At 41.7% G+C, this 13037-nt stretch overlaps 2 protein-coding genes across 2 annotated transcripts; both read left to right on the plus strand.

The window, feature by feature from the left end:
- Positions 1 to 343: 343 nt before the first annotated feature.
- LOC119732846 lies at positions 344 to 4119 on the plus strand. Its single transcript, XM_038206454.1, has 3 exons — positions 344 to 1967; positions 2253 to 2304; positions 3906 to 4119. Exons 1-3 carry the CDS (start codon positions 344 to 346, stop codon positions 4117 to 4119), a joined length of 1890 nt encoding a protein of 629 aa, XP_038062382.1.
- A 730-nt stretch (positions 4120 to 4849) lies between these two features.
- On the plus strand, positions 4850 to 12724 carry LOC119728893 (patched domain-containing protein 3-like). Its single transcript, XM_038201330.1, has 2 exons — positions 4850 to 6088; positions 10760 to 12724. Exons 1-2 carry the CDS (start codon positions 5086 to 5088, stop codon positions 12658 to 12660), a joined length of 2904 nt encoding a protein of 967 aa, XP_038057258.1. The 5' UTR covers positions 4850 to 5085; the 3' UTR covers positions 12661 to 12724.
- The last annotated feature ends 313 nt before the right edge of the window (positions 12725 to 13037 follow it).

Raw genomic sequence — 13037 nt, forward strand, 5'->3', positions numbered from 1 at the left:
ATGGCTGAGACAGGTGATGTGAAGTTGTCAGGTCAGGATAATGAAGTCAGGTTCATGGTTAAGAATGGGTTGCTTTATAGAGAGTTCACCTCACCGAGAATAGAACAGGGTCACACATTCAAACAGTTGGTTGTTCCGAAACAGTTCAGGGATTTTGTTCTTCGTGTAGTTCATGACTCACCAATGGCAGGTCACATGGGGTCTAAACGAACGGCTGACAGAGTTTTGTCTAAGTTTTTTTGGCCAGGTGTATACAGTGATTCCCACAGATTCTGCGTCTCTTGTGATGTGTGTCAGCGCACCGTTTCTAAAGGAAGCATCACCAGAGCACCCCATAGGACAGATGCCGTTGATCGACACCCCCTTCAGGAGAGTGGCTGTTGATTTGATTGGTCCCATCACTCCAATTACAGAGCAAGGTAATCGCTACATCCTAACACTTGTCGATTACGCAACGAGGTACCCTGAGACACTCCCACTCAAGAAGATTGAAACAGAGCGAGTCGCTGAGGCCCTACTGCAGATGTTTTCTCGCATCGGTGTTCCAGAGGAGATTTTGTCTGACATGGGGACACAGTTTACCTCTGATCTGATGAAGGAGGTTGGACGGTTGTTAATGGTCAAGCAGCTCACCACAACACCATACCACCCGATGTGCAACGGGCTCGTCGAGAGGTTTAATGGTACTCTTAAGAAAATGCTTCGTCGCATGTGTAGTGAACGGCCAAGAGATTGGGACAAATATCTACCTGCCCTGTTGTTCGCATACCGAGAAGTCCCACAGGAAAGCACCGGATTCTCACCGTTTGAGCTGATCTACGGAAGAACTCTTCGAGGACCAATGGCTATCCTTAGAGACTTGTGGACTACAGAACATGTCGAAGATGAAGAGGTCAAATCAACCTACCAATATGTAGTCGACCTGCGTGAACGCATGGAAGCTACCTGTACCATGGCTCAAGAGGAACTGAGCAAAACTTCAAAGAGGTACCGCAAGTACTATGATGTCAGAAGTCGTGACCGGAAGTTTGCAGGGGATGATGAAGTCCTCATTCTTCTTCCTACTTACCAAAACAAGCTACTGATGCAGTGGAAAGGTCCCTTCAAAATCACAAAGAAGATAGCCAAACACGATTACCGAGTCAAGGTTGGGAACAAGGATAAGACCTACCATACAAACCTGTTGAAGAAATATGTGAGACGCGAAGATGAGAAGTCAGAAGTAATGTCAGTCTCCAACCACTTGTCGTTAGCCTGTGCAGGAATTGTAGAAGCAGCTGACGAAGACTTCGATGATGACACCCCAGCGCTCGAGTTACCTCCTCTAGAGCAGAACGAGTATTCAACGGATGTCCATATTGACGAGAACAGAAGTGAGCCTGAAACGCAGTCCGTCCGAAACCTACTTGAAGAATACACTGACGTGTTCACAGATATGCCGGGTAGGACACATTTAGTCGAATATACAGTCAAACTTACCACAGATGCCCCAATCAGATCCAAACCGTACCCAGTTCCACATGCTGTCAAAGATACCATCCGCAAAGAAGTTGAGACGATGATGAGACTTGGTGTCATTAAATCCAGCACTTCACCGTATGCCGCTCCCATAGTCTTAGTTCACAAGAAAGATGGCTCCAACAGGTTCTGCATCGACTTCCGCAAGTTAAACAAAGTAACAGTGTTCGACCCAGAGCCCATACCCAACACCGACGACTTGATGGCCAAATTAGGACAAGGGAAGTATTTCTCTAAAATAGACTTATCGAAGGGATATTGGCAAATCCCCATCGCCCAACAAGACAAAGAGAAAACAGCATTCGTAACATCAGATGGTCTTTACCAGTTCTCCGTCTTACCGTTTGGTATGATCAATGCCCCCGCTGCTTTCAGCAGGATGATGCGCAAGTTGTTGTCTGGTCTGCATAATGTCATCAATTACATCGATGATATCCTCATCTTTTCAGGTAAGTGGGATGAACATGTAGATGTGCTTAGGGAAGTCATGACTAGGCTTAGAATGGCTGGCTTAACAGCTCGGCCAACCAAGTGCTACTTAGGATTTGAGACTCTAGAGTTCTTAGGTCATATTGTAGGTGAAGGTCTCATTAGACCGCAACCAGACAAGGTCAAAGGTATCATGTCAGTAAGTAGGCCCACCACCAAGAAGGAAGTTCGTTCGTTCTTAGGCTTTGTAGGATATTACAGGCGTTTTATACCCAACTTTGCTGCGATTGCTTGTCCGCTAACAGACATGACTAAAGGCAAGAGCGCTAAGGACATTGTTTGGGAAGAGCCACACGAGTGAGCATTTGTTACACTTAAGAGCCGCGTCGCAGCATCTCCTATACTGCACTTGCCAGACCCAGAGAAAACATTCATTGTGCGAACTGACGCATCAGACATAGGGATCGGTTCTGTCATCTTGCAGACTCATGATAACGTAGAGTTTCCTGTTTGCTTTGCTAGCAAAAAACTGCTGCCGAGACAGCGAGTTTACTCTACAATTGAGCGCGAATGCTTGGCCCTAGTCTGGGCTATTGAGAAATTTAAGGTGTACTTGTATGGAAGACAGTTCATCTTACAAACTGATCATACACCACTTACCTACATTTCCCAAGCTAAGAGTAGTAACAGTAGAGTAATGCGATGGTCACTGGCGTTGCAGCCATACAGATATGTAGTGAAGGCCATCAAAGGCACAGACAATATAGGGGCAGACTTTCTGAGCCGTTGCCCAGAGAATTAGGTGAACAATGTATGAATAGTATAAATAACAAGTGATGCCAACTAAATGGTTTAAACTTTGGAAATAACGGTCTTGAGACAATTTTCGTAATAATGGCCAAGAAATGACAGAATTATGTTTAATGGCAAATATTGCATTTTGTAAATACACTGAAAATCAATGACAATTATTTTATGGATTCACAAGAAGAAAGGTTTATCTGTGTATATATTAGAAGAATAATGATGTATAAATTTATTTAATCAGAGATACAGAAAATAATTGCTTGGTTTGAAAAAAGAAAAAAAAACAACCATAACAACAACAATTTTTTTCTTGGAAAGGGAGTGGTGTCACAAGAGGGTGCAATTTTGTTTCTTTATATTTAATATTCATTAGGTCTTCACGGTCCGCCTCCCTTTTGTTGATACGGCCTATAGTGAATATGTTAATTATGATTGATTTTGGGGAGTGGTATCCCGAATAAGGCCGTAGCTGGAAAGTTTGAAAGAATTTGTGGATTTTTAAGTTACATAACATTTAGAGGGCTGTGGGTGGTATGTGAATTTCTAAGGTTGGAATTTGCATTTTCTAGACTGACTTACTGAAGTATTCACATACTTTGAGTGCCGTAGAATTTTAGCGAGCGGTTGAGGGGAGAAGCAAACAGGTTGGAGGTGCGATAGCACATACTGAGCGATAGCTCCTGATAATTTAGTTTTTACTAGATTTCATTTTGCGGATTTGAGAATCCTGGTTTTGGTGTTAGCCAAAGTGTCAGCGTTAGCTGTTTTGAGCTGTTTTCAGCGTTTGTTACCTGTGTATAGCTGTTTCTCACAAGCTGTTTAGCCAGCGAGATTTGCACCCCTTGACGGTGTACCGGGTCTTAGGTGCCAGTATATACTGTAAGTTGTATTTAAATGATTTTTCTTATTAGTTTAATGTAATTATTTCATTTCAACATCGGTAAATGAGTCAATTTTGTTGTAATGTAGATCGTGCATATTTGAATGGGTTAATAACATGGTAAATTGCTTTTTGAGACACGCCCCTTTTGGGAGGATATTCACACTGTTTTGTGGTCCATTTAATGTACTTAAGTTAAGCCTGAAAATACTAGGAAGTAGGTGTTTATTATTGTATTTAATATTTTCAGGGCTCCTTATTGTGGATTTAGAACCACACCAGACAAGTTTGATCGGAACCGCCCATGGGCTGGGACCGCTGTGATTCATCCCACTGCACTGTGGAGCCTTCCTGCTCTAGACACTGAGGTCGTGGACATCTGGCCCGCCAAGTCGCATGTAAAGGAGCGTCATCCACCTCCGATTCGCCAGTGCAAGGATCCCTTCGTGGACCGCTGGACGATCGCTCACCCAACAGTGAACTGATTGAGTATTATCCTCAGGTTGTAGAGTTATAAGTATTGGGAAAGTAACTAGGGTCTAGGAATTGAATTAGTCAAACAGTACTCCCCATTCATTGAATTCTGGTATATTTTGTAGGTAGTGTAAATAAATATTTATTTTCTTTTGTAAATATCAAAATCTGTTTCTGAAGATTTCCTTTTTTTTATCAGGGACGTGTCCTAGAAACATAAATACTTCGTATAGTTGAGCCCGGTTTGTGACACACTATAACGATAAGGAAATTTGATATGATTTGAAATGGTTTATTTTATTTAACCATGACAGCTAAAAGCTTAATTGCGGTTAAATTACATTACTCATTTTAAATAAAATGATGAATAAAAAAGAATGGACATATTGATCTTAAAGAACAAACAATGATCATTAAAGACCCCATAATCAAATAATTTCCAATTTGTGAGGGTAACAGCTCTCTGAACAATTTTAACTGCTTTCAAATAAACTAATTACGTGTATTAAAGAGTTGGCCTATTGTTATTTGTTAGTATTTTATTTCTCTCCACAATAAAATGATTCATATACCAGCAACATCTGCCATCATGAACATTTTCTGATGGCCTCACCATTGTCACGGCCTTACAGCGCATGAGCAATACCTTTTCGAGTTGGCTACACTACCACACGTACTATGCATAACGAAGCGAAGGGCATGATTGTACGTATGACCTCAAACACAAAAGCTATAGCTGTGCGTGAACGATCGATCCGCCCTTGGGAAATGGTTTGGTCTCCATTGACAAAAGCGTTGTTCGGGGAAAAAATAGTGGCTTAATACGTGTGTTGGGGACATGCTGTAGTTTTACTCATATAGTTCATTGAACGACCGTATTAACGCGTGAACACACGGACGGTTGCCGTAAAACCAACTAAACGATACCATGTCCATATCACACGAACAGAGTCGATTGTCACTTGTGTAGAATTAAAATGGCGTTCGATTGCATCGAGAAAATCATCAAATTGTTCTTCTTCAACTACGGGGGTTTCATCGCGAAGCACCCGATTCCCTTTCTGCTGGTGCCGCCACTGCTGGCCGGGGCACTGGGCGCTGGGATGGTGTTTCTGACGGAGGAACAGAGCGTGGAGAACCTGTACACTCCTGAAAATGGCCAGGCCAAGACAGACAGAAACACGGTGGAAACATTATTTGCCGAGCACGGTGACAATGACACGCTGGTGTCACGTCTAACGAGACTTGGTCGGGCTGGCAGCGTGATTATACGGCACAAGGATGGACAGAACATCCTGACACAGGCGGCCATGGATGACATTTTAGATTTACACGAACAGATCATGAACATCAGCATCACTCACGATAACGTGGACTACACATTCACCGATCTCTGCGTGAAATGGGACGTTGTTTGTAACGAGAACGCCATACTGGCTGCCTATGATTACAACTCGTCTAAGGTTCCGTCGACCACCCTGACATTTCCCCTCTATACCTCACCAACCGATAACATCGTAACTTATTTTCTCGGTGGAGGACTAGGCGGAGTGACTTTTGTATCAGGTTCTCAAGATGATGTCCTCTCGGCTGAGTCTATTCAGTTGTCCTACTTCTTACAATACGAAGACAGCGTGGAGGACCAGCGAAGCGCCTTGTGGGAGGACAAGTTTCTGGAAGTGGCTGAGGCCTTCACGTCATCGGTCATCACAGTAACTCGCGAGGTGTCTACTACTCTGGAGAGCGAGTTGGATAAAGCTAGTTCCAGTGTCATTAAGGACTTTTCTATCACGTTCACCATCGTGATCACGTTCAGTATCTGTTCTTGCGTGATGCTAGACTGGGTGCGTAGCAAGCCCTGGCTGGCCGCATGTGGTGTCCTATCTGCTGGCCTGGCCGTGCTTTCATCATTCGGGCTGATGAGCTACATTGGAGTACCATACATTAATGTCGTCGGCTCAGCACCATTTCTAATCCTCGGTAAGCAAAGCTTACTTGTTAACACACCGTGGAAATGTAAGGCAGGGTGAGAAAAGAAAACGAAACCCAAATGTTGGGACCATTGTTTTAGTAAAGTTCTGCAGCACTTTCAAAATCTAGGATATGAAAGCCCAATTCATAAGCTTTCTTTTAGTTCAAGCATCATTCAAATCAATCATGTCCGTTTCAAGTTACAGAATTGTATTAACACGACCACCGTTTTAAAGTTCACGGATCACAAAAAAGGTGTGCGTTCTTTCAGCAAAACGAAAACAATTCACACATCCCTAGGTGATTTGTCTCCGTGTTGCTGAAAGAAAACTTTACCTTTTTGTGATCCGTGGACAGAACTGTAAAACGGTGGTTGTGTTGAAAATTCCGTATAAACCTGAAAATTGCATGATCGATTTGAAGGATGCTTGTTCTAAAAGAAAGCCTGTGAATTGGGCTTTCATATCCTAGATTTTGAAAGTGCTACATGCAGAACTTCACTAAAACAACGGTCCCGACATTTGGGTTTCCTTTTTTTATTTACTCACCCTGTAGTAGGCGTATATTCACACACGAAGGCCTATAATTATCAGAGTGGTATTTAACCAGACGTCATAATATCAGACGCAAACTTATTGACTCATAATTTCACGTTTATTTATGCAGGGCGCCTATTTAGTCATGCATGTAATACATGATTTGGCCCAACAATATACATTTAATATGAAACATAAAGCAGGGAAGACAATTAAATTTAAAGGCAACATAACTAATAAACAGTTAAATCAAAAAGTCAATGAAACCAAAGTTTGTAATGACGAGGTGTCCATATATCATTCGAGCTTTATTTTTCAGAATAGCGATTTAAACCTTTCCATTTAAGTGCAATTCTTAATGTAGCAAACATTAAAATTGAAACGAATGTATGTTTTACATCATACAAGGCTCCCATTCTCATAAAACGAAATTAGAACTTGTGAAAAGTAAAATCGTTATCAACTTCAAATTGTGTCCTCTGTTATTCATTGCCTCGTGGCAGTAATCTAAACATGTTTGGAGGTGTGTCAGTACAGCAGCCGGCAGCCATTGAAGAGTGAACTACAACGAGAAAATTAATTAAAGGCTTGAGGGGAATTACATCAGGTTAGATTTGAACCAGGAACAAGACATGTGGAAGTCAAACATTTAGAGCCATGCACTGTGTCACCGTAAAATCCCCTTGTTCAGACGTGTGGTTGCGAAGGCGAAGCGTGGCTCATTGATCAGCAAAGTTAATCCGATTACGTACTAAGACGCTTTAACAGAGCATTGAAATTCATGCACCCCAAAAACATAGTCTTTTGAAAGTTTTGTTTCTCAGAAAATAATTATGCTCAGTATGATTGAATTGAAATGTAAAATTATAACGGAAGAAGACATTCTAAACTTCATTCGTTTATCCAGGCCTATTTTGCCAATTTCAACAAAAAGTAATGAACATATCACGACAATTTTTATCAAATACTTACATCATTATAAGGGAAATAAACTCTGAAAGTTACATAAAAATACGGTTTTCAAAACGGGAGAAATTAATTATCAAAGATTTCGCCCGCCAACGTGAACATGTCTGTGTGCATGTAGTATCATTCAAAATAAGTAACCTTGATAGAAATCGCCTTCAGAACCACACGGCTGTGTTAGAATCCGACCCCTCTGTGTTTCCTAGCAACGCATTAACATTCTCTTTGGCCGGACCTTAATTCATGGGTGTTGTCTCATGAACATTTTGACATCAATTTCATTAAGTCCGGACATGAATTACGTTGAAAAATGGTAACTTCTTCGGCAGAGGATGTCATAAAATGTAAAGATTTCTCTGAACGTGCGCATGGTGTAAGTGCTCACTCACAGCTCAACGTAGTGTGAATTTATGATCATATTTTCAAAAATGCATCGTCAGATTTCGCTAAAACATTGCAGATGAGTGATTCCGTACATGCATACCAAATTTCAGTGAAATATGTAATTACACAGCCGAGATGCGGGGGGGGGGGGGGCTGGTGCTGGTAGTCGGGTTCACCGGCAGTGAAATACATCACACCAGCTATTTATTAAATGTTGCACTATCATTATTAATTGAAGAAGACACAGAGAATCAAATCCGTCAATCAACAAAAATTGGGGATTTCCAAAGATCAGTGAATTTTTTTTTTGATTTTTTTTTTGGAAATAAAATTATTTAGACAAAAGTGTGTTTCAAGACCACATACTTGTGCAAAGTTTCACTGGTTTTTTTTCGAAAAGTATAATATCCACTGAGTTGAAACTTCTACATAGGGCTTTGGTACAAGTTAAAACACATAAGAAACTAAACATGAAAACTCATTCAGCATGTGATAGGCCTACGTACCACTCGCATTTTGCATGTGAAAACAAGATTCCAAAATGACTCAATGAAATCCATAATTTTTACAGTTTTTAACCCCAAATGAAAGAATTTTTGGACTATATTGCATCTTACCTGCACACCACTCAAATAAAAGGTCTTATTATCCCTTTAATTCTATACCACATGTGGTGATAGTGCTTATATTTTTGAAGATTTTATATTTTCTACTTTTCAGTCTGGTCCTCTTTTGAGTAGAATTGCCCAGATAAAATTGTCTTTAAACCAAAAAGCTGCACTTTCAAAGCTCCATTTACAGAAAATTATGCTGCAAATGATTATGTTAATCATATCAACCACCCGTAATTATAATCGAGCATTTCTCGTTCGAAGCCTGCCTCGTATTTGAACATCCTCCCGGTGTGTGTTTAACGGGTTCGTCTAGAGGCCACTGTTGGCAGTAACTAGGCGCAGTTTGTCATACAACACAAAGCAAAGTTATCACCCTTGACCGTTTTCGCGCTTCGTGTTTTACCCACGTCACAATAAATGGCCGAATTGGAAAACTGAAGGTGTTTTTTGTTGTTGACAAAAGAAAATTTGCGGTTGCTAAAAACATATTTATATAACGAAAACAATTGAATCTGTTGAAAATTGGAACGGCACTGCATGAACAATACAGTTGACCCAAAAGCATTCTGGTGGTCAAAACAAGGCTTCTCGCTGACATTGCAAACAACAACCCTTTCTGTAGATATCGCCTGACCAAACACAATGCCGAGGCCACTTGAAGTGCTAGTTGTGGGCTACAATTAAGAAAAACAGGAAAAATGGAATAAGGCTTAAGGTTACAGAGGGTATATCTGTTCATATTTTTTTGAATTATGAAAGATTAAAGGTAGAAGAGAAACAAGATTCAGATAATGTTCCAAGGAGAGACAGTCCGAGGAGAAGTACTTGACCATTTTTTCTTGACATTAAAAACAAAAACCAAAAACGAAACCATCACAACACTTACTAATGCTGCAGGTTTATTATTGTAATGTATTTATTGGTTCGAAGTTGAAATGTGTAATATTCATTGCTTGGAACAATATTGAAAACAACAAAACTCAAGAAAAACAAACAAAAAAGGTCACAAAAAAAATTCTTCATGATTCACAAAGAATAATTAGAACCTAATGTTGATTTCCTCTGTCATTGTCATCATAATAATGATAACAATGATTACTAAACATTTTGATAATTTTGCGCAGATACAATGAAAGTGTTCTAATGCGCTTTACAAGATCCGAACAACTGTTAACAAATATTAAAATGACGGATTAAAATTGAACATAAACATTAGAGAACATTGCCAAAAACTAATTATACTTAAAATTACAAAATAAAAATGTAAAATAAATAATTGTAAAAGCTTATACATTGCCTTTTTGAAAAGAAAAGTCTTTAGCTTGGTCTTAAACATAAAAGAGACTGAACAGACTGAGTCTCAGGTGGTAGCTGGTTCCATTAGCGTTATGCATTTTCCAAGATGGATAACCTGACGGCAAAAGTAAAGACCTATTCATCTATTCAACGGAATGAAATTGCCTAAAATTAAACTATATTATTGAGTTATAAGATTTGAGGATTTGCATGGTGGAGTATCGGTATCGTTTCGGTTTGCGGTAACACCATGTCGTGATAACTACTGCTTAGAAGATATTTAGTTTTGAAAAGAACATGTCCTGCTGATTATCAACTTCTTGATAGTTTTGTTCTGATAAGAACAGTCCTGCTTTCAGTTCTAAAGAACTTGTCTTTGGTCTCAACGTTTCAACTAGCCTGCTCTAGTCATCGTTAGGAGACTGTTCTTATCAGAATAAAACTACTAAGCGAAGTTGCTAATAAGCAGGACAAGTTCTTTTCAGAACTAAATATCTTCTAAGCAGTAGTTATTACCACACGGGGTTGCCGCAAACCGAAAGGATATATTATTGAGTGTTCTCTCATTACTACTGGATTGGTGATCTTCTTGGTAGTCGCGGAAAATGTGCCAATAAGGGTCCAATAGGTGATTTTTTTTTCAAACATAATTGGAATTGGAACTAAAATTGGCTGTAAAATATATTGTTAACAATGTGAGACAAGACAAATGACAGAATTGAGGGAGAAAGCATTTTTCCCCATGATCATGGTAACCGGTGTCAGAGGAGATTAGAAAGCATGGATTTCTTTCATTGAGAGATGAAGTATTAATATTAACAATTTTTGACATTGACGATAATAGTTTTGTAATTGCTTAAATACTTTTTTCTCTTTCTTCACAGGTATTGGAGTTGATGATATGTTCATCATGTTGGCTGCTTGGCGACAGACTGACGTCAGATGGTCAGTGGAACGACGCATGCGCCATGCCTTCTCTGAAGCTGCCATGTCTATTACCATCACGTCCATTACAGATGCTCTGGCCTTCGGAATCGGCGCTATTACGTTCTTCAGATCCGTCCGTATATTCTGCATGTACACGGGTGTGGCTGTCATCTTTGACTACGCCTATCAGATCACTTTCTTTGGCGCCTGTATGGTGCTGACTGGTCGTCGCGAGGCAGCTAACCGACACTGTATGTCCTGCCACAAAGTCCGACCTAAGAGTGGGTCTACGTCCACAGCCTACACCTTATTCTGCGCCGGTGGTTCGTCCCAGCAACCCACTGACAGGGAGGGTGGGGACACTAACGACCACGCCCTGATGTTGTTCTTCAAAAATTACTACGGCCCCTTTATCACACGTTGGTGGATGGTGATTCTGACAATATTACTGTTTCTGGGCTACCTAGGCACCGCCATCTACGGATGCACCCAGGTTCGTGAGGGTCTCACTCTCCGCAACCTTGCCAGGGATAACTCCTACGCAGCCGACTTTTTGGATGATGAATCGCAGTATTTTACGACCTACGGCCCTCAAGTCTCGCTTGTCTTCACGGAGCCCAGAGACGTGTGGAATCCAGTGGTGCAAGATCTCATGGAGGAGACCTTAGCTAAGATGGAGGCGAGTAAGTACACGTACAGTAAGGATCAGAATCTGACTGTGTCTTGGCTGAGAGATTATCTGGAGTTCCTGCAAACCATCGGCCTCAGTAATCCAACCCAGACTCAGTTCATAAATATTCTGCGCCAGAATTTCCTGACAATTTCCGCCTACCAGAGATACTCCTTAGATATCATCTTCAGTGATGATAACACGACTGTGGCGGCATCGCGATTTTTTGTCACCACTAAGGACTTGGTTTCCACAGACAAAGAGCGATTCATGATGACGGATATGAGGGAGATAGCCGAGAACTCAGAGCTGCCTGCTATAGCTTACCATCCAGCCTTTATTTTCTTCGATCAATACATAGCCATCCTGCCTAACACACTACAGAACATGGGTATTGCGGTAGGCGCCATGTTGATCGTGGCTCTGCTCATGATCCCCAACCCCATCTGTTCTGTCATGGTCACCCTTTCCGTAGCCTCTATCGTCACAGGGGTGGTCGGGTTCATGACCCTCTGGCAGGTCAACCTCGACTCCATCGCCATGACCAACCTCATACTCTGCATTGGTTTCAGTGTGGATTTCTCAGCCCACATAAGCTATGCTTACATAGCAGCAAACACAGGCTGCCGTCGTGACAGCGTCATCTACGCCCTGTACTCCCTCGGCATGCCGATCGTCCAAGGATCCCTTTCCACCTTACTCGGTGTCGTAGTTCTTGCCTTCACGGACTCTTACATCTTCCGGACTTTCTTCAAGACCATGTTTCTCGTGATCTCCCTGGGAGCGCTGCACGGCCTGCTCTTCCTGCCAGTATTTCTCCTGCTCACGATTCCCGTTAAATCTCGCAGAGTGGAGGACTCCAGTGAGAATCTGCGAGATGGATGTGTTTCCCGCAGCCCGCACCTAAGTCCCCATCAGAAACCCTTTGCAATGGGGCAATATTCCCGTCCCAACTCCCCGCATCGAGCCCCCGCCTATGCCGCGAATCACCCTCAAAGATCGGCGTCTGTGCCTTACAACATTAGCGGAGGTCTTGTGGGTCCAAACCCCTCTGACGTCACCTTCAGACAGTCACCACAATCATCGTCACGACAAAATGGTGGCAACTGGCAAAACTGGGCCCTGTCTGGCAATTTTGGTATTCCTAGGGCGAGGCCCACCTCGGCACAAGGCGTTTACTTTTCATAACCTTTAGTAAAAATCAGAAGGAAGCATTTTGGTTTATTGTATATAAAAAACACATGCCAGAAAATATAATGTTGTTTGTTATAACTCTGTCTTCGATACTGTAGGCCTGTTGTCAGTGGCCTAGATCGATCACGTGTTAAGTTTATGAAAAGTCTTGGCACTCTCCCTGTGGGATATCACGTACGATATCCCTCCATGCATGATATCTCACGTGGAGTGTGCTATGACTTCGTACGTACGGTACGTAGGGTATGAAATGCTTGTATCGTTGGTACCCACGCTATTTTTACTATGTTTTCACACATGAGTGGTAGCAGCGAACTAACAGAGGACCAGCTGTTTTGAGCACGCGACGTGCATGAGAGTTGACGTGCGAT

The sequence above is a fragment of the Patiria miniata genome, unplaced genomic scaffold (assembly GCF_015706575.1).
Source record: "Patiria miniata isolate m_02_andy unplaced genomic scaffold, ASM1570657v1 HiC_scaffold_1, whole genome shotgun sequence".
NCBI classification, from domain to species: Eukaryota; Metazoa; Echinodermata; class Asteroidea; order Valvatida; family Asterinidae; genus Patiria; species Patiria miniata.